Raw genomic sequence first — 20,421 nt, forward strand, 5'->3', positions numbered from 1 at the left:
AAGTTTAGTCATGGCATATAAATTAACCCATGTCAGTCCATAAAATGTTCTTAATCTGTCCCAGCCAAATTATGCATTATATAGTATAGGCAAAAGGAGTTCAGAAAAATCACGGTAGTCCTTGGGTCAAATTATGAATTGATGTAAACTAGCATAGCTTCATTGAAGTCAAGGCAATTGTTCTTATTTACATTATCTGAGAATCTGGTCCTCTGTTCTTTGGAGATCCATGTTTTAATGAGAAGATTGAATTCAGCTCTTATATATGTGCAATAGTATTCTAAGAGACCTACATTTAACGGTGCTGTAAAAAGTCTGAAATGCTTCAGGATGTCTCTTTGGGAGAAGGGAAATGTATTGGTGACCCTTTCAAGCAAAGTGTGAAAGTGACAAAGTATAAAGAACTATTGCAAAATTAATGAAACTCTTAATCACAGAAGTTCATCAGGAATGTGACTACTCTGTGATGGCTATGACTGCATTTTTGAATGACACATTCCAAGAGAAGACAGATTGTTGCTTTCTATTGCCTGAACATATCTCTATGGAGAGTTGTGCTTACCTTCTGAGATGACACATACAGACAAATTTGTTGAAAGATGGTATCTCACATACTTATCTGACTCCCAGAGTGGCAAGATCTGAGTTCCTTCTGAGTATTTATCTTCATAGCAACCTTATGTGGTGAAGTATTATTAGCCATATTCTACAAATGGAGGTCTGAGGGACAGAGATGAAGTTATTTGCCCATTATCAGGAAACCTATGGTAGAGCTGGGAATTGAACCCAAATCTCCTATGTCCCAGACAAGTACATTCCACATCTGTCTTCCTCCTACAGAGTAATCAATTTATTCATCATAGCTTTTACTTTGAGACTGTAGGGGAATTAATTAGTGCATGTTGTTAATCTGTACTGTCAAATGTTGCATTGTACAATGTCTTCTAAAATATTATGAGACACAAGGTGGGTGAGGTAATATTTTCTATTGGAACAACTTCTTTGTTGGTGGAAGTTTGTTTAGTAAAAGATGTTATCTCACTCACTTTGTCTCATGTCTTGGGCTCACTGCAAAAAAAAAATTGTCTTACTAATTTAACTGATTGTTCTTAGCAGCAAATTATTTGTGCCCAAACTACAATTACTTTGGATAATTTTGATAAAATTGTATTAATATTTATATTAATGATGTATTCAAATTTTCAGTATTTTTGCTAAACTTCTAAATTGTGCTAAGTATTCTTATTCCTTAATTTATATAGCTTCTCTTACAAGTTTCCAAGTAATCTGCTGAATTTAAAATTATATACATAACCCTAAACTGATGTAAGGATATGTTGTTTCCAAACAATGGGTGAAGACAAAGAACCTAGAATACTGGGAAACCGAAACCTAACAAGAATGTTCACCGTGTACCCTCATTTATTTCGGACTCCAGCAGGTGTACAGCAGAAAGGCTTGTCTGACTTGTATTAGAATGACTAACTTTATTTTTTTGTCTTTCCTTCAGAATTTTATATTTCTATCAAACCTTATTGTTTCTCATAAAACTTGCTTTTAGGGCTGTCAAGCAATTAAAAAACTAATTGTGATTAATTGCACGATTAAAAAATTAATTATGCGATTAATTGCAATGTTAAACAATAATAGAATACCATTTAAATATTTTTGGCTGTGTTCTACATTTTCAAATATATTGATTTCAATTACAACACCGAATACAAAGTGTACAGTGTTCACTTTATATTTATTTTTGATTACAAATATTTGCACTGTAAAAAACAAAACAAATAGTATGTCAGTTCACCTAATAAGTCCTGTAATGCAATCTCTTTATCATGAAAGTTGAACTTACAAAACTAGAATTAAAAATTGCATTAAAAAATAAAACAATGTCAAAGTTTAGAGCCTACAAGTCCACTCAGTCCTACTTCAGCCAATTGCTCAGACAAACCAGTTTGGTTACAGTTGCAGGAGATAATGCTAACTGCTTCTTGTTTACAAGGTCACCTGAAAGTGAGAACAGGGATTTGCATGGCACTGTTGTAACCGGGGTCGCAAGATATTTACATGCGAGATGCGCTAAAGCTTCATATGTTCCTTCATGCTTCAGCCACCATTCCAGAATACATGTGTCCATGCTGATGACGGGTTCTGCTCGATAATGTTCCAAAGCAAAGCGGACCGATGCATGTTCATTTTCATTGTCTGAGTCAGATGCCACCAGCAGAAGGTTGATTTTCTTTTTTGGTGGTTTGGGTTCTGTAGTTTTCGCATCAAAATGTTGCCCTTTTAAGACTTCTGAAAGCATCCTCCACACCTCATCCCTCTCGGATTTTGGAAGGCACTTCAGATTCTGAAACCTTGGGTCGACTGCTGTAGCTATTTTTAGAAATCTCACATTGGTACCTTCTTTGTGTTTTGACAAATCTGCAGTGACAGTGTTCGTAAATCAAACGTGCTGGGTCATCAACTGAGACTGCTATAACATGAAATATATGGCAGAATGTGGGTAAAACAGAACAAGAGACATACAGTTCTCCCCCAAGAAGTTCAGTCACAAATTTAATTAACACACTATTTTTTTAGTGAACATCACCAGCATGGAAGCATGACCTCTGGAATGGTGGCCGACGCATGAAGGGGCATAGGAATGTTTAGCATATCTGGTACGTAAATACCTTGCAATGCCAACTACAAAAGTGCCATGCAAATGCCTGTTCTCACTTTCAGGTGACAGTGTAAATAAGAAGCGGGCAGCAGTATCTCCTGTAAATGTAAACAAACTTGTTTGTTTTAGCGATTGACTGAATAAGAAGTAGGACTCAGTGGACATGTAGGCTCTAAAGTTTTACATTGTTTTGTTTTTGAGTGCAGTTACATAACCAAAAAAATCTACATTTGTAAGTTACACTTTCACAATCGAGATTGCACTACATATATGAGGTGAATTGAAAAATACTATTTTTGTTTATTATTTTTACAGTGCAAATATTTGTAGTAAAAAAATACAATAAAAAGTACAAAGTACTGTACACTTTGTATTCTGTGTTGTAATAGAAATCAATATATTTGAAAATGTAGAAAAACATCCAAAATATTTAATAAATTTCAATTGATACTCTATTGTTTAACAGTGTGATTAATTGCGATTAGTTTTTTTAATCGCAGTTAATTTTTTTGAGTTAATCGTGTGAGTTAACTGATCGACAGCCCTACTTGCTTTATATCTGCTTGAATATGTAGCACACACAGGTTAAAATAACTTTAAAAGTCTAATTCTAATTCTAAGGGGGAAATTCAGAGTTAAGAATGCATTGGTCTACTATAAGGACTCAATTAAATTTAATGCAATGGTTGCAACCTTATGTTTGAGTATTTAAACATACAAAATGCAGTAGATTCTAAATTGTAGCTCACTCAATAGTTGTAAGAGCTGCTTGTTTTTAACACATCTCTGTCTAGACATTATGTTGTCACCAGTCGTGACTCCATAATTAAGATTGAGTTCTATTTTGCACTTAAATCCATGTATTCAACCTTCATATGCATAAATACAATACGGCATATTGTCCACTGCCTTACATCATTTACTATTTGAGTACAGCGTGAATTTCTGAGCATTTAATTAGTGTGAGCTAATACTAATTAAAAACTGAGTCCTTCAAGAAATTTAGCATGATTCTTTTTCTCAGTTCTAAATGATAACAGACAAGCAAGACTCTGAACTTCCCCCATAGTTAAAATTGGTATCTTGTTCATAGGCTATATATGAAGAAATTAGATTTAATAATTTAACTTAATTACAATGTTGTATCTAATTGTTTATGAGCATATAGGGGTGAGGTCAACAGTTCAGGTAACTCTTAAATGGGCCATTGTTACATCAGAAGTATCTCACACCATCATAATCCTTCTACAGCTAATTTGCATGCAATGGTTATTTTGATTGTAAGGAGTCAGTGGTATGGGCTAGACTGGGGTCATGTGCCATGAATTTTTATTGGCAGATTACTTTGACCCAACTGTCACTGCTCTTTAAAAGTGCCAAGACCACATGTTAGCTTTGGCATCACTATTTGAAAACTCCTCAAGGTACTGCTGCCACAGCTCCATTGCACATCCAGGCAACTCTGCTGAGGGATCTGACATAGGAATACAGTGGGAACCTTCGAAGTGGAGACACAGGGATTCAGGTATGGGGCATCCTTCACCCCCTCACATAGCGCCAGTCTCACTAATACAGTACTGCCCCATAACCAATAAGTCAATTGCATGATAATAGCCAGATTAATCCGTACACTTCAGCTGTTCTATGCCGTTCCAGTGATGCAAAGTTGCTGTAAACCCAGTTTGAACAGGTTAGCTGCTTTATGCTGCTCTGATGTATGAGTGGATCTGCTCTCAAAAATTAAAATAAGATCTAAAGTTGACAGTACGTGTCCTTTTTTTTTTTTTTTAAATAACTAGAAATAGCACATGGTAGCATTTTCATTGGGTTTCTTATTTAGTGTTCATATTCATTAGCTTTTAACTTTAAAATAAACCAAGGAAATTCCAAGATAAAATACTGGTAAAATGGAGGCAAGACTGAGAGTATGTAACAATAATTAGTAATTTAAAAAAAAACAGCGCTGTTGTAATTTGTCCCCAAACCAAGCATTACAAACTTGGAAAATTGAGAGTTAAACTTATACTTAAGAGATATCCAAACACGTTAAGGTATGGAACTACAATATTAAGGCATTCAAACTTCCTTAATTCTGACCTGTAGTGTCACCATGAATGTGAAAATATGAAAAAATCCTATCTTTAAAAATCAGTTTAATCTAATCTGTGGCCACAAACACTAAAAATGCCTTCATATAATTTGTGGTTACTGCCAAAAAAAAAAAAAAAAAAAAAAAAAGTCATATGTATATTAAAGGCAGTGTAGGTAGTGATCCGTATTGTTATAATTGCCCATCACTTTCCACTATAAGATGCTGTTTTCAGTTCCTTATAAATTTGCCAAACTTTAACCTTTGGGCTGTAATTTTCCGTGCCAGATGCCTACCTTAACTTGAATTGTTTTAGAAAATTTTAGCAAAAATGGCTCAACCGTTTCTTAGAACAAGAATAGTGGAAAAAATACATTGTTTTGCCTCTGTTAAAAATTCTTAAAAGTGTTAAATTGAGATGCTCTGGTGCCCCATTCTTTGGAGCAGGAACTCGAGATTTGTCATGGGTTATAGTCCTTGTGTCAGGGATACTCTTGATCATCTCCATGAAAATTGGCCAAAATTTGGCCAAATTATGGGTCCCACAGGATCTCAGTTAACACGTTTGGCAATGCTTCGAAGATTATACTGAGTGTGCTCCAGCCCAGGGATGAACGAGCAGAGCAAGGCTTTCCCTGCAGTTACTCCTCCTGACTATTAAGGGCCTGTCATGGTGCCAAGAACAGGAACTGAGAGCAGTGAGACTGGGTATTCTGTGCTCTCAGTGGTCCCCATGCTGGTTCCCAGGGAACAAGGGAGAGGAAGCAACTTGACTGGAATGTAGGTTCCCGGGGGTGGTAGGAAAAGGGTCTGGGGGTGGTGGGAAGATTGGGACATAGAGCTGAAGAAATGGGGGCTTGGGATGAGGGTGCCACAGCCAACCCTACAAATACCGCTAAGGCAAAAATCTCTGACAACTGTGCATGTGGGCGTGCACACATCCTAGAATGGAATTGACATGAGCAAGAACCTGAAGAACTACTTTTGAATAGTTAGGGAGAAATCCCTTCAAACAATAGTCAAAATTAAGATATTGAAGCACAGAAAACAGGACTATAAAGGAGAAAAATTTAACATATAGAGTTTTGACAGGAAAACATAACAAACAAGTTTCATAACTAAAATGTGAGAAAAACAGAAGTTTGGATGAGGAACCAAAGTTGTGGGGTATAATATACATGCTGTTAAATTGTGCCTTAATATAGATCAGTAATGTATTCAAGTTACTGTTTGGTGTAAGGTGAGCAAGCTTTGAGTCTTATGTGTTGCTGTTTGGTGTACAGGATTCTTATACATAGAAAATGTATACACTACAAATTTAACCATTTTGTTTCAGATTGTTATAATTATGAGATTACGATAATAAAATAAATATGGTTAAGCTTGTTTTATTAATGGTCAGTACACAGATTAAGGGACCTATTCTGGAAGGCACACGTTTAAATCTATCCATATTCTGGATAAGATTTACACACTTGTGTAATATTTAAGAATGTGGTTAAAGTTAAGCATGTGCTTTAGTGCAGTGCAGAATAGGGATGCTTTTATGAATCCGTGCCTTAGTCATTTGACTTAATGGGACGTACTTTTTGTATAAAATTTTTATATCCACACCTAGTATTAATGGTGCTATCCCTACTACAAATAATAAGAGAACACATCTATTAAAGCTTAGAAATCAGCCTATAATTCACTGTTCGCTTTTCCAGATAAGTTTTCAATTCTTATTTTAATTTTTATATTTTGACAGTTCAGTCTTCAAAGAGATTCTCAGGAATTGCAAATCCAAACCATAATGATTTGAAAATAGTAGGATCAACCACATTTCCAGGTATTCATAAATGGAATAATAAACCTTAGTTTTTACTGGTGGTTAAAAATAATAATTATGGGGACTATGCTCACTGTTTTGCCATTAGTATGCTAATAGCAAGCAACTCCTATATCCCCTTTCTGGCAGACCCAGATGGTGCTGTGTGGTTGCTTTCATTCTGGTTGGCTGAGATAGGGGTTTGCATAAGAGTGAGTTGGCTAATACTTTATCCAAATAAGAAAGAAAGATGTCTTGTGGGGAAGGATCTGGAGTATGGTGGGAATGGATCCTTTTCCCCCTGAGAAGCAGGTATGCCCATCCTTCATTAATGAGATTTGTAGTTCGTGACCTTCAGTTGATCCTAGAGTCTAGCCTTCAGTGGCCAATGTGCTTTTTTCCCCATAACAATTGTGACTTTCTCCCTCAGATGCAGACCTGTGCCTTTGGATTGGAAATGGGATTTTATATTCTCCCTATAATTTGTGTTTTGACCTATGACTGTATTTTTTTGTGTGCAAATTTTAGAGGATTAAGTTTAAGATTGGGTGAGCAATGTAAGCCAAGTGGGAGGTAGTGAATAATGGAAGAATTATATGGCACTGGAGAACTAGCTGGGTCCTTTAATTGTTAATTTCCCAGCCTAATATTTGGTAAAAGGTTTAAAAGGTATAGAATTTTGGTAAACAAAATGTAATACTGTGTTTTGGAGTTAGCTGGATTTCATTGTAACATACTTTCAGCCTTAATACCTTAACTAAATCTTTCTTTTTTGTGAAATAGAAGTACTCATTCAGTACACACAACAAAGTTTATATTCCATGCCACATAACGTCAGGAAAACAGCTTCTCAAGGTTGTTGTGGGATTGTGGGTACTTGCTATACACCAATCTTCTCCTGAGTTTAGACTCTTACTGCTAAAATTATGGATGGTTCTACATACATTTTTGAAAGGACACACAGAAGGCCCCCAATCCACACTTTCACAGGCCAGCTAGAACTGCAAGAGCCTATTAGAATACTAACGGCAAAATTACCCAGACTCTAAGCTAACTCTCTGTCCCCTCACATTGACTTTATGTACAGATTGAACTCTAGGGGAGACAAAATAAAACTCTGTAGAACCCTACAAGTGAGAACCTATTGGATGGATGTGCAAACATGTTCTGTTCCTCCAAAAGGGTCATTGGTGGGCACTAGGAGGTACAATGTTCTTTTTAGAGACCTAGATTAAATCAAGTCAGGCAAAAGAGACTTAGATGTTATAGAAGAATATGAAATAGAACTGGAACAAATCTTCAACACTTTTCATTTGATTTCACGTAGGACAGAAAAAGAATGTCTTTAACATTTCACTTCTGGTGATAGAGATAAGAGGATCAATCCCAATATCTTGGGGTCATTCTTCAAACATATATTTTAAGATTGTGGTTACTGGCTTACTTGACTGTACAGGCAATTTTATTACCTAAGAAACTTGCTAATTACCATATGTTGTATTTTCAGTCAAAATTTATGTCAAGGTGAATCACAACAGTCCACGTATTCTGTGTGTAACAAATCGGCTACGAAATTCAGAGCTGATAGATCCAGTATTCCAATGGCATGGACCAGGAGGTGACCTTGTTGCAGGTAGAGATTTGTTTTCTTGCTTCATTCTTCATTTTTCCTGTGATTGTATGTTTGTTGATATCTAAATTGGGATGGAATACTACTTAAAGAATTTGTGATGTTCCTGCTTCTCAAAAAGATTTTTAAAAAATGAAATATGTATAACAAAACTGCACCTAAACAATGTAGGTGGAAGGGAATGGTAAAAAAGAAATTTTAAGATGAAATTCGTGTGTGTGTGTGTGTGTGTGTGTGTGTGTGTGAGAGAGAGCGAGAGAGATTATAAAAAGATGAATAAATTGGGGAAGGTGGCAAAAAAACTATTTCTTCTCTGAGTGCTTGCTCACGTCCATTCCATGCTATGCCTACTCTAGTCAGGTCCAGCGGGTTCTTTTGGAAAGTAGAAAGCCCTCCATGAGAGTGACTTACCTGGCAAAGTAGAAGCGCTTCTCCTGCTGGGCGTTGGAGCAGAATATCAATCTGACCCAATCGTCTCTGCAGTCCATTCGGGATTAACTGCTTTACTTAAAGCACCAGGGCCTGACCTTCTCTTTGATCAAGGTTCACCTGGTGGCCATATCAGCCTTCTATCCCTGCATCCAGGGCAGATCAGTATTCTTGCATGAGATGACAATCAGGTTCCTGAAAGGTCTTGAAAGATTCTTTAGGGTGAGAAATCTGTCAGTCGGTAGGTAAGCTCTGCCCATCACCACATCCAGAGAAGCCCTATGAAATCTATCCACTGTCCTGGTGTCAAAGCCCAAGAGGGATGTGTCTGATCTTATAATGATGGTAAGAGGAGCTTGAACAAAAGGGTGCCAGAGCTGGTCCCCTGTGGATACCACTGAGGGAAAAACTTCCGGCACCTGTGCATGTAGCGAGCACACACGCTCCGACTAAATCCTGAAGTCTGCTTTGACACCAGCCTTCTGTACTTTGGACATCAGGAAGGTGTTTGGTGTGGTTCTGTCCAGATAGAAGGCTTTCTGAATGCCTCTCCCAGACTTTCAATTACAAACAGATCCAAGGGCTCTACAGTCTCCACCCAGAGACTCAAGATTGATCTCTGGATGTATTATTTAGTTATGATTCTGCCAATATTCAGCTTCCTTCTAGAGGGTTAGCCCATTTCACAAGGTCGCAATCTACTTCTCTGGCATCACTCAAGATTGTTCCAGTTGTTTAAGTTGCAGCTCTGCAAATTTCAGCTTCAGTATATACTTTCTCCTAACCATGCTCTGGTCCATGCCTCTAGATCAGATGTTTCAGTTGGCAATGCTGATTTCTTTTCAGTATTGGACTCCGTCCTTCTTATGAGGATACTGCTCAGGAGTCACCTAAAATGGAACACCCATAGGGACACTACTCAAGGAAGGAGAGGTTACTTATCTTGTGCAATAACTGGAGTTCTTCAAGAGGTGTATCCCTATGTGTGCTCCACTACCCATCCTCCTTCCCATCTGCTTTGGATTTTCTCTGCCAGACTTTGTGGTAGAGTATTAAGACAAGGAGCCATGCAACAGTCAAAGTTTGCTGGAGCATAATTTGCTCAGCAATGCCCCCTCTTCCTATCTGCACAGGAGGCATGAAGGGACAGCTGAATATAGGTACACACGGAAGAGGGCCAGAATATGAACTGAGTTAGACTAATATAATTCTGGAGACACTACTTTAATTTTTAAAGCAAAGTATAATTGAAAGAATCAGGCCCAAACAGGGGATATGGGGCAAATTAAATTAGTGGTTATCTGACATTCCTATGCTGATACTTCCAAGGATATAAGCAGGCAACAATTCACTACTATAGAATAGGTTTTACTATTTAATAATATTTGAGTTTTAAATTCTTCTAATATCGACAAATAATTTGACAGTTTTAAACTATTTCTGTTTTACTTTCCACTATTTTGTGTAGCTCTGAACATTTTTTATCATTTGCAGTAGTAAACATTGAATTTTTTTACTCTGGATTTCAGAGAAGCCAAAATTAACAGATATTTGTGTGATCAGGTCTGCTGCAAATCCAGACTGATAAATTGTCCTCCGGATGACCTGTTTTTACAGAAGATCCAATTATCTTTTCATGCCCTTTAGGGAAGAATATTACATTATCTCTACACTCACAGGTCATCTACTTTGCATAGGCAGGTGTGTTGTTGGACTGTAGTGCAGAGGAAAAAAAGTTTCTACTCTCCTGTAAATTTTTATTTTATCTGCTGTTGAGGAATACAGAAAGGGAAGCAATACACCACCTTTAGAAATTTGGCTGCAAAATATTCTCAAGGAAATATTTGTCTAATATCTGACAAAATGTCTGCTCCACATCTTTATATAGTAGAAGTAACGGATAGTGTGAAAAATATTTTGAATATGAGGGGGTTTATTATTAACAGTTTCAGTGGTCTTTAAATATCACTACTTTTTGCTTTGAAGTTACACTGGACCATAAGTTTTGTCATACAAGTAGGACCATAAGTTCATCAAGTCTAATAAGACTGGCTCGCGGTGACCAACACCTGATGATTTAGATGAATGTCAGTGCCCCCAACCCCAGCTCAGTACACCTACAGTATCTGTATGATGATCGATTTTTAGCGTAAGCAAGAGATTTGTTCACCTATAGATCCAGGAGATATTTCTGTGTCTGGCTTGTCATTTTGAAGTCTTCCCCATAAACCGATTATGGAATGTAGCGTTTTCTTTTTTACTTTTAATTTGTTTATTAACAAAGCCATTCTTATGTAGAAAAAATCTTATAAAACTTGTTTTACAACTAAAATAGATATAAACTTAGTACATATGCTAATACATGATTATAAATTGGCCTATAGAAATCCCTAAAGCTGTGTTGATGGGATGTGCTACTTTCTTCAGCTTTGTGGTATTGATCACCTATTGTGGCTGAAGCCTTTCTACTCTTGGTCTTCCTCCTCTGTCTTGTCAGTTGGTAATGTTGGTTAGTCTTTCATTCTCATATTTGAGTCCAAACTTCTGTTTTTCTCATATTTTAGTTATGAAACTTGTTTATGTTTTCCTGTCAAAACTCTATATGTTAAATTTTTCTCCTTTATAGTCCTGTTTTCTGTGCTTCAATATCTTAATTTTGACTATTGTTTGAAGGGATTTCTCCCTAACTATTCAAAAGTAGTTCTTCAGGTTCTTGCTCATGTCAGTTCCATTCTAGGATGTGTGCACGCCCACATGCACAGTTGTCAGAGATTTTTGCCTTAGCGGTATTTGTAGGGTTGGCTGTGGCACCCTCTGCCGCGCTCATGCATCAGTATATTAGACACTGCCAACCCTGTGCCCTCTCATTTCCTTCTTACTGCCCGTGGTGGTTGGTCAGAGTGCCCTTTTCCCTTGCCTAGCAAGTAATTAGCGGTTCTCTCCTTTCTTCGAGCTCATACTTTCTTGTAAATAGATTTACAGTAGGGGCATCATGTCCCATGGGGAAGGAGGTTTTGCCATGAGTACTCACTCACTCTACCCCAGATGAGGGGTTTGCGGGGCCCTGTCATGTCAGCCTGCTGGCCGACTTTAAAGAGCACCTTAAAGAGGGCCTGCTTCAAAGGGTGGCCACGAATTTGAGCCTGGAGGTGGAGGAGATGGTAGAACAGTCAGACACTTTGTTTAATGTGCTCTTGGCATCTATTCAAGCACATGTTGTGCTACCGGTGCACAATGGAGTCTTGAAAATAGCCAGAGTCCTCTGGCAAATCCCATCTTCCAGCCTACGCACCTTCAAGAGAGCTGAAAAGAAGTATTTTGTCCCAGCTAAGGATTTCAAATACTTGTATGCTAACCCGCCTGTAGGCTGGCTGGTCATCTCTGTGGCCAATGAGAGAGACAGAAGGGGCAAAGAGGTTCTAACCCCAAAAATAGGTTCAGGCTCTTGGCCTCCTTTTTTGGAAGGAAAATGTATTCAACAGCCAGCCTTCAGTTCAGGATGGCAAGCCACCAGGTTCTTTTGGGGAGATATAGCTTTAACTTATAGGACTCCCTACATAAGTTCAAGGAGTCCCTGCCCCAGGACTCGGCCCAAGAATTCAGGGCCCTAGTTGAGGAGGGTACAGCTGCAGCAAGATGCTCCCTCCAAATGGCATGGGATGTGGCTGGCAGGATGGTTGAATCGGCAGTGGTCATGAGGTGCGGTTCCTGGTTTCAGACCGTGGGCCTGTCCCAGAAGATGCAATTCTCCATCCAGGACCTCCTGTTTGATGGGAATGGACTCTTTTCAAAGCAAATGGATGAGAGGATGTATGGACTAAAGGACACTCAGGCCATCCTCCACTCGCTGGGTCTGCATACGCCACAGTCGGGGAGGAAGCAGTTCCAGCTGCCCCCGCCTCCAAGGCCTTGGCAGCCTTGACAGAGGTCTGCAAGGAGAAGGGATAGAGACACAAGTTTTAGTCTTCACCGCCCTTCCTCCTCTCGCTCACCTGCACAACCCAGCCTGGCGAAGCATCATGGGGGAACAGAAGCACTAATTTTGAGGGTGTGCTCAAGAGCAACACCCCAGTCAACTTCCCGGATTTGCTTCATGCTTTCCTCAGCCACCTATGCCCCTACCATTCGGTCTGGTCACATGTGACCTGGGACCTCTGGGTGCCAGAAATTATTTCTGGGCTACATCCTGGAATTCTCGGATGCCTCCCCTTTTGACGTCCTTCTTCAGGGACCTTTCTCACGAGCAACTCCTCATTCAAGAGATTGAGAACTTCCTGCAGCTCGAGGCAGTGGAGGAGGTTCTTTGGGAAATGAGAAGAAGAGGGTTCTGTTCCCTGTTATTTCCTAATCCTGAAAGCAAAAGGGGACCGGAGGCCCATCGTGGACCTGTGGCAGTTCAACAAATCTCTCAAGAAGTTGAAGTTTCACATAGTCTCACTGGCCTCCATCATCCCCTGCCTTGATCTGTGAGACTGGTACACTGCCCTTGATTTTGAAGGACGCTTATTTCCATATGTCCATCTTGCAAGGGCACAGGCAGTTCCTCCGTTTTATAGTGGGCTGGCACCATTTCCAATTCATGTCACTGCCCTTTGGACTCTTGTCGGCCCCAAGGCTGTTCACAAAATGTATGGCACCAGTGGCCGCTTAACTGAGGTGTCCAGGTCTACCTGTATCTCGATGATTGGCTCATCAAGGGCAGGTCTTGGAAACTGGTACAAAGGAGCCTCGATCTGGTATGTTCCACCTGCCACGACCTGGGCCTGTTGATAAATGAAAAAAAATCAACCTTAAGGCCAGTACAATGGAGAGAGTTCATAGGGGCGGTCCTTGACATCACACAAGCCAGAGCCTTCCTTCCGGAGGCCCATTTCTAGGCAATGTTGGACCTGATGTCCCATGTGAAGGACCATCTACTCACCACTGCTCACACCTGCCTGAGATTGTTAGGCCACATACATGTACATACATGGTCCGTCGTGCCCGGCTCCATCTCCGGCCAATGCAGGCATGGCTGGCGTTGGTCTACGTCCCCATCAGACACAGTCTAGACTGGGTAGTCACGGTGCTGGATCATGTACGTTTGTTCCTGAATTGGTGGTTGGACCCCAGATTGGAGTTGAAGGGAGTTCCCTTTGCGGCCCCATTCCCATAGCTGACTCTGGTTTCCAATGCCTCGGACCTGGGCTAGGGAGCCCACCTAGGTGAGCTCAGCACTCAAGGCTGCTGGTCATGGGAAGATCAGTCCCTCCACATGGGCATCAGGGAGCTCAAAGCAGATCGCCTGGTCTGCCAGGTTTTCCTGCCCCACCTGGAGAGCAAAGTGGTACAGGTCCTGATGGACAATACTGCTGTGATGTATTACATCAGCGAGCAGAGCAGAGCCAGGTCATCGGCCATTTGCCAAGAAGCTCTCCACCTTTGGGACTTCTGTGTACAGCATCCCATTCATTTGGTGGCCGTGCACCTTCCCAGGGCCAGGAATGTGTTAGCAGATTGCCTCAGCAGGACCTTCTCTTCTCTTGCTCCAAAAGGAGGTGGTCAGTGTGATCTTCCAAAGGTGAGGAACTCCCTGTTCTGATGGGACACAAACAAGTCCACCTTGGGAGTGCCATGTGTTCTGCTTGATTTTTTTTGTTCCCGTGGTCGGTGGCTCTGATGTATGCCTTCCCACCCACAGAGTTCTCATGAAGATCAAACAAGACAAGGCGAAGGCTACTCTGATAGCCCAGGCTTAGCCTTGCCAGCATTGGTTTGGGATGCTGCTGTACCTTTTGGTGGCCGCCCTGCTGCAGCTGCCCCTCTGGCTGGACCTGCTGTCCCAGAACCACTGCAGTCTTCTACACCCAAACCTGGCAGCGCTACACCTGACAGCGTGGCTACTGCATGGCTGAATGCAGAAGAACAGGAATGCTTGGCCTGTGTCCAATAAGTTTTGTTGGGTAGAAGAAAGCCCTCCACTAGAACGACCTACCTGGCCAAATGGAAAAGGTTCACTTGCTAGATCTTGGACTAAGGTATCCAGGCCGAACAGGCCTCGCTGCAGGCAATCTTGGATTGTCTTCTGCACCTGCTACCTGATGGTCCATCCACACATTTACGTTGTACTATGTACTTATCCAGCAGGCCTGAGACAATGCTGGCTTCGGTAGAGCAGTGTTGCAAGCCGCACGAGTCTGAACTCCGAGCACGCCTCCAGGAATACTGCTTGTGAGTCACCTAGAATGGAATTGACATGAGCAAGCACACGAAGAAAAAAACGGTAATCTACCTTTCACAATTGTTGTTCTTCGAGATTACCCACCCTCCTGCCCCTCTGTCGGAGTTGCTGGCAAGAAGGAACTGAGAGAGAGCGTAGGGCTGGCGACGCCTTATATACCGATGCATGAGTATGGCACTCCAGAGGGTACCCTACAGATACCATTAAGGCAAAATTCTCCAATGATTGCACATGGGCACGTACACACTTTAGAATGGAATGGACATGAGCAACACATCTCGAAGAACAACAGTTACAAAAGGTAGATAACCGTTTTTTTCTTGGTGGTGGACAATGACCCGCTTCCAGCAGACACCAAAAAGTTCCACCCAGTAATTATAGTTGTAAGTAGTTATCGTTTTTCCTTCTCCCCTGTAGAACTGTGACTTGATTTAGAATTTCCCACACTTCTTGATAACCAGTTTTTTGGGAGTCATTCCTCTTCTACCACCTTGCTATGTTAATTCTAGCTGCAGCTAAGAGATGAGAGATCAGTTCTTTATGGCTTTTATAAAACTCAGAGTTTTCAGGATCATTTAATAAAAATACTAAGGGGTTACCCGACAGCTGACCGCTTATCTTTCCTTATAGAGGCTCCAGTGGCTTTCCAAAATGTCTTAAATGTTGGGCACGTCTATCATATGCGCAGGCACATAGCGTTTTCATAGATCCACTGGTTAAGCAGAACAATAAAAGACATCTAAGAAAAGCATAAATGGTTCCAGTCATAGGAAGTAAGACTTAGAAACATATGACATTATCTCAATGTCCTGAGGTACTTTCAAGAAACACATTGAAATGAAAGAAAATTGTCAATAACCTACTTTTTGCTTCAGAGTAAGCCTCCTGTGTCTAATAATGACACAGATATGACTCACTCAGGAATTGATCCACTATAGCTCCTGAAACAGGTAATTATATCATTTAAAAAAATCTAATTCCACTAAAATCCTCCTGATGAGGTACAAGAAGGCTTTTTTCTTATAATGTGTACATTAGAAAATAAAATAAAAATGAACAATTCTAGTTCAATGCAAAGGTTCTTGGTTTACACTCAAGTTTCTTTACATAAACCCTGAGGAATAATGCCGACATTTTCCAAACAAGTGCAAGAAAATTGGATATCCAGCTTACTAGATTTATGTAATAGCTGTAAATGCTTCTACTAGGGAATTTCAGTCACCATCGATTCCAATATTTCATCATGTGTTTCATTGTAGTAAAAAGATGAAGTTTTATAAGTAAGTTGAAATGGCAATATGCCAACTAAATCCTAATGTGCATCACTATGACCATTACTATAATGGGTCTGCAGGTTTAATCTGACCTTCCTTTTTCATTCGAAATTTTTCTAAAAAAAATTTCCATAAACATTTTACTGATTACAGTTTTTTTCCTAAGTTTTGAGGTACAAGAAACAAACAAATAAAATCCCTTTCAAATGTCATTAAATCTTCCAGTTTCCAGCACAATAGTCTATCTCAGACCATGGAGTGCTAATCTTAAATCTTATTTTGGATTTGCAGTGCATCTTTTTTTCTTTCTACAAACTGCAGTAGAAATTCTAAAAGACAGTGTTATGTCCCTATCAACCAAGATGCAAAGAGGCTAAAAAGAGTCAAGAGCAACATAAAGGAGCCAGGCTACCTAATTGCTCTTATGTCATTTTGTCATTTTCAACTTAGAACTCTACTGCTTCTCTGTGTAACACAGCCTTGCTTGTTTTGATGTTGTCCAAATTGATTTCCATTCCTGGGTACAGGTACTGTTTTGCAGAAGATCTTCCACTGAAAGCATCTGTTAAGGCCACTCACTCACCAACTGTTTCCCCTTGCACAGGAGATTGGGAAGTGGGCACAACCACACATCTTTTTGACTACCTAGGATATAAAGAGTTCAGAGCACACTCAGTCTTAATGTCTTAAATTGCAGCAAGGAAGGTTTAAGTTGGATATTAGGGAAAACTTCCTAACTGTCAGGGTAGTTAAGCACTGGAATAAACTGCATAGGGGGGTTGTGAGTCTCCATCATTGTCTAACCTGCTCTTAAAAATCTCCAAACACATGTCAGGGATGGTCTAGATAATACTTAATCCTGCCTTGAGTGCAGGGGACTGGTCTAGAAGACCTCTCGAGGTCCCTTCCAGTCCTATGATTCTATGTCCACAGTGCTTCCCTTGTTGGTTTTCTCCTTTCTTTGCTCTTTTTCATGATAGTCTTAGTATATAATTCATCTAGCTTGTTCACCAGCTTTTTTTTCTTAAAAACAGAAAATCCACGCTTTTTTTCTGCTGGTCATGCTGTTGTGGGTGTCTTCTGAGCACAGCCGACTTGGGCTGCTTCCCTTTTCAATATCAGTTCTGTTAGGTTGATTTTCCCCCCACCTCTTTCTTGGATCCATTAATCCCACACTTTGATGCTTCAATCATGAAAGAAAACCAGTTTCAAGAGACTTGTGCTTCATGCAAAGCTGTGTTGTCTGTTACAGATGCCTATATTCAGAGTCTCTGGTGCCTAGAAGAGGGTTACAGCCCAGATGTAATTGATGTGCTTCATCTTCTCCAACTAAATTCGCAAGAATTGGGAGGCATCATCTCAGACTCCTGTTGTTGACTCAGTCTAGCACCATTAATACAGAGATTTCTCTGTTGTAAAGGGCTGCTCACCAAAATGGCTTCATGACTTGCATAACTGTCTTAAGGAACTTGGTCTCGTCTTGGTCAACTGAATCCAATATGGAGCTTCCAACACCAGATTTACTCTGAGAGCCACTGTGCCCTCTTTTGATAAAGATATTTAGGAATCCTGCAGTAGGCTCTGCTTCTCTTCCCTCGCGCCCCCCCTCTCCCCCCGGTTTCTGTTTTCAAGGGATCTGTTGCAGATATACCAGACCCCTCTTCAAGCGGGAAAATCCCTCCTCTTTTCTGCATCCTGACATAGATTCAGTGTTTGAGGAGGGGGAAAGTGGATATCATCAAGGGACAGTTTCTCCACCCACCCCAAAGCCCTGCAGGAGAGCATCCCGAGGGGCCTGGGAATATCACTCATTGCTGTGGTTTGTGGAATTTCATGTTCAAGAGTAAAAGTCATAATTCCCCCTTTTTCTGGGTGAGGGGAGAGAGAAAAAAGTCTTACCTGGCCACTCTTATTGTTCTCCTACTTTGGGTTCCCCAAAAAGATAGCCTTGCTCCACACTTTCTATCTTAAAACTAAAATATGTACATCATTGCCTGCCTGCCTTTCTATTTATTTTAGCTGTGTCAATCACTATGATATGGAGACATCAAGCAACAACACTCCACATTATCACATCAAATACTACTTCTGAGGGCATTCTGTGCAAAAACATTAAAAATTCTGCACCAAAAAATTAATATTCTGTGCACAATATTTTTAAAATTCTGCAGGTTTTATTTGTCAGTAAATAACTGCAGAGGCTCTAGCATGGCAGTCAGGAGCACAGACCAGTGGCTGCACGAAGGTGGGAGATCACCTTGCAGCACCCCCAGCCATAGGACAGACAGACAGACAACGGTGAGGCTGCATACAACCCTGACACAGCACAAGGCCTGGGCCTGCCCCAGAAACACCCTGGGGCCCTGCACCAGGTGTGAGGCAGGAAGCCTCAACCAGTCAGGCAGAATCCAAATGTGGAGGGGCTCAGTGTGGGCGGGATCCCAGTGTGGGGGTAAGAGGATTCTGTGTGGGACAATCTGGGTTCAGGCAGCTCATTGGGGGATCTAGGTGTGGGGGGATCTGGATGCACAGAGGCTTGTTGGGGTGGGGGGTTCCAGGTGCTGGGGCAATGGGACTCTATAGGGGCTTCCAGGTGACAGTGGTTGGGGTTCAGTGGATGGGTCTAGGTGAGAGAATCTCAGGGTGAGGGTCTGGGTGTTGAGGGAGTGGGGGTCTAGGTGCAACTAGTTGGGTCAGTGGTGTGGGGGTCTGGATTTGGGGGCACAGGGTGGTGCAGGGGGTGGGGCATCAGGCTGGGGGTTTGAGTGCCGGGAGCTCAGTGGGTAGTGGTCTGGGTGCAGGGGTGGGAGTCTGGAGGCAGGGGGTCTGGGTGCAGGGGGGCTCCAGATGCAGGGGTTGAAGCTCAGTGGAATGAGGTTCAGGTATGGAGGGCTAGGGGAGTTCTGGATGTACCGGGGCAGGCTTGGCAGGGGTGTCTGGGTATGGGAGGTCTGTATGCACAGGAGTTGGGTGGATAGGGGAGCAGCTGCCCACACAGCGACCCCTCTCCCCACAGCTGAGGAGCGATGGGGGCAGGAAGCAGGGAAGGATACTGAGGTTTCTGGGGGTGGGTCTGACAGCCCCAGCCATTCCTTGCAGGGGAAGAGGAAGTCCCGTCCTCTCCTGCCTCCAGCCCAGCTGGGACTAGCAGCTGATACCAGCTCACGGTAGGAACCATTGGCTGGGGCGTCACCAGCCCCGTGGTGATTTACTTTTCCCATGGCTGCCTGAAATGATGTACTTGCGCAGCTAGGGAGTGGTGCGTGACTGCTCTTGCAGCTTCCCTTTGCTTCCCTGTCAGAAAGTCATTTTTCTGTGGGGAAGTAAAGAAATCTGTGGAGGACATGAATTCTTTGAATGTGTAGTGGCGCAGAATTCCCCCAAGAGTAAAATAAGGATGGGGAAAATTCACAATTGACCATTGCTGCTAACTGATCGTACAGTAGCATCTTGAGGATCTAGCATTACACCTCTACCCAGATATAACGCGACCCGATATAACACGGGTTTGCATATAGCGCGGTAACCCTGGGGCTCTGGCAGCGGAGCTCAGGTGGCGCTTTAAAGGGCCCGGGGCTCCGGCTTCTGTGGGGAACCCTGGGCCCTATAAATCACCGCTGGAGCCCTGCCGCCACTACCCTGGGGCTGCAGCAGCGGGGCTCGGACGGCGATTTAAAGGGCCCAGGGCCGGAGCCCCGGGCTATTTAAATCACTGCTGGAGCCCTGCTGTCGCTACCCCGATATAACAGGTTTCACCTATAACGCGGTAGGGATTTTTGGCTCCCGAGGACTGCGTTATATCAGGGAAGAGGTGTATCTTCCGATTGTAAATCTGTTAAACTGTAATAGGGGGTGGGCTCATGCTAATTGAGTGAAGGAGTTGATAGAATCGCTGCCATAATTTTCAGTTATGTTCACCAGTCTTTCATTATTACTTTATATGAAGTGATACACCTATATAACAAAATTATAGTACTTCAAACAGAATCACTTGCTGTAGTATATGGCCTTTATTACATCATGTAGTAAGCCCTGGGTCTATTTCATATGACATTGTCCTATTCTCTAGATTCTTAGAATATAAAAATTCTTGAACCAATACCTTGTTGTGATGGAGTGGCTTGTGTGTCTCAATGACAGTCAGAAGTATGTTGTCCTGAGTCTTGTACTCCTGGTAGGGCCACCCTTGGCGAACAGCTCTGAGGTGAGGTTTCAGATGAAGTGGGGTCCAAACTTCTCAAGACCCCAGAAACAGAACAGACTTATTCGAGGACTTGTTAGTTCTCTGTGGTTGTGAA

At 41.6% G+C, this 20,421-nt stretch overlaps 1 protein-coding gene across 2 annotated transcripts in view; it reads left to right on the plus strand.

Moving 5' to 3' along the window:
• Positions 1-20,421, plus strand: part of ZPBP (zona pellucida binding protein) — an 85,305-nt gene that overhangs the window by 5,448 nt on the left and 59,436 nt on the right. The window contains exons 2-3 of one of the 2 annotated variants that reach the window (XM_054019651.1): positions 6,511-6,591; positions 8,078-8,203. In XM_054019651.1, the coding sequence (XP_053875626.1) occupies positions 6,511-6,591; positions 8,078-8,203 (207 nt within the window). The remainder of the gene's footprint in view (positions 1-6,510; positions 6,592-8,077; positions 8,204-20,421) is intronic. The other variant, XM_054019652.1, reaches the window with a different exon arrangement.

The sequence above is a fragment of the Malaclemys terrapin genome, chromosome 2 (assembly GCF_027887155.1).
Source record: "Malaclemys terrapin pileata isolate rMalTer1 chromosome 2, rMalTer1.hap1, whole genome shotgun sequence".
Classification (NCBI taxonomy): domain Eukaryota; kingdom Metazoa; phylum Chordata; order Testudines; family Emydidae; genus Malaclemys; species Malaclemys terrapin.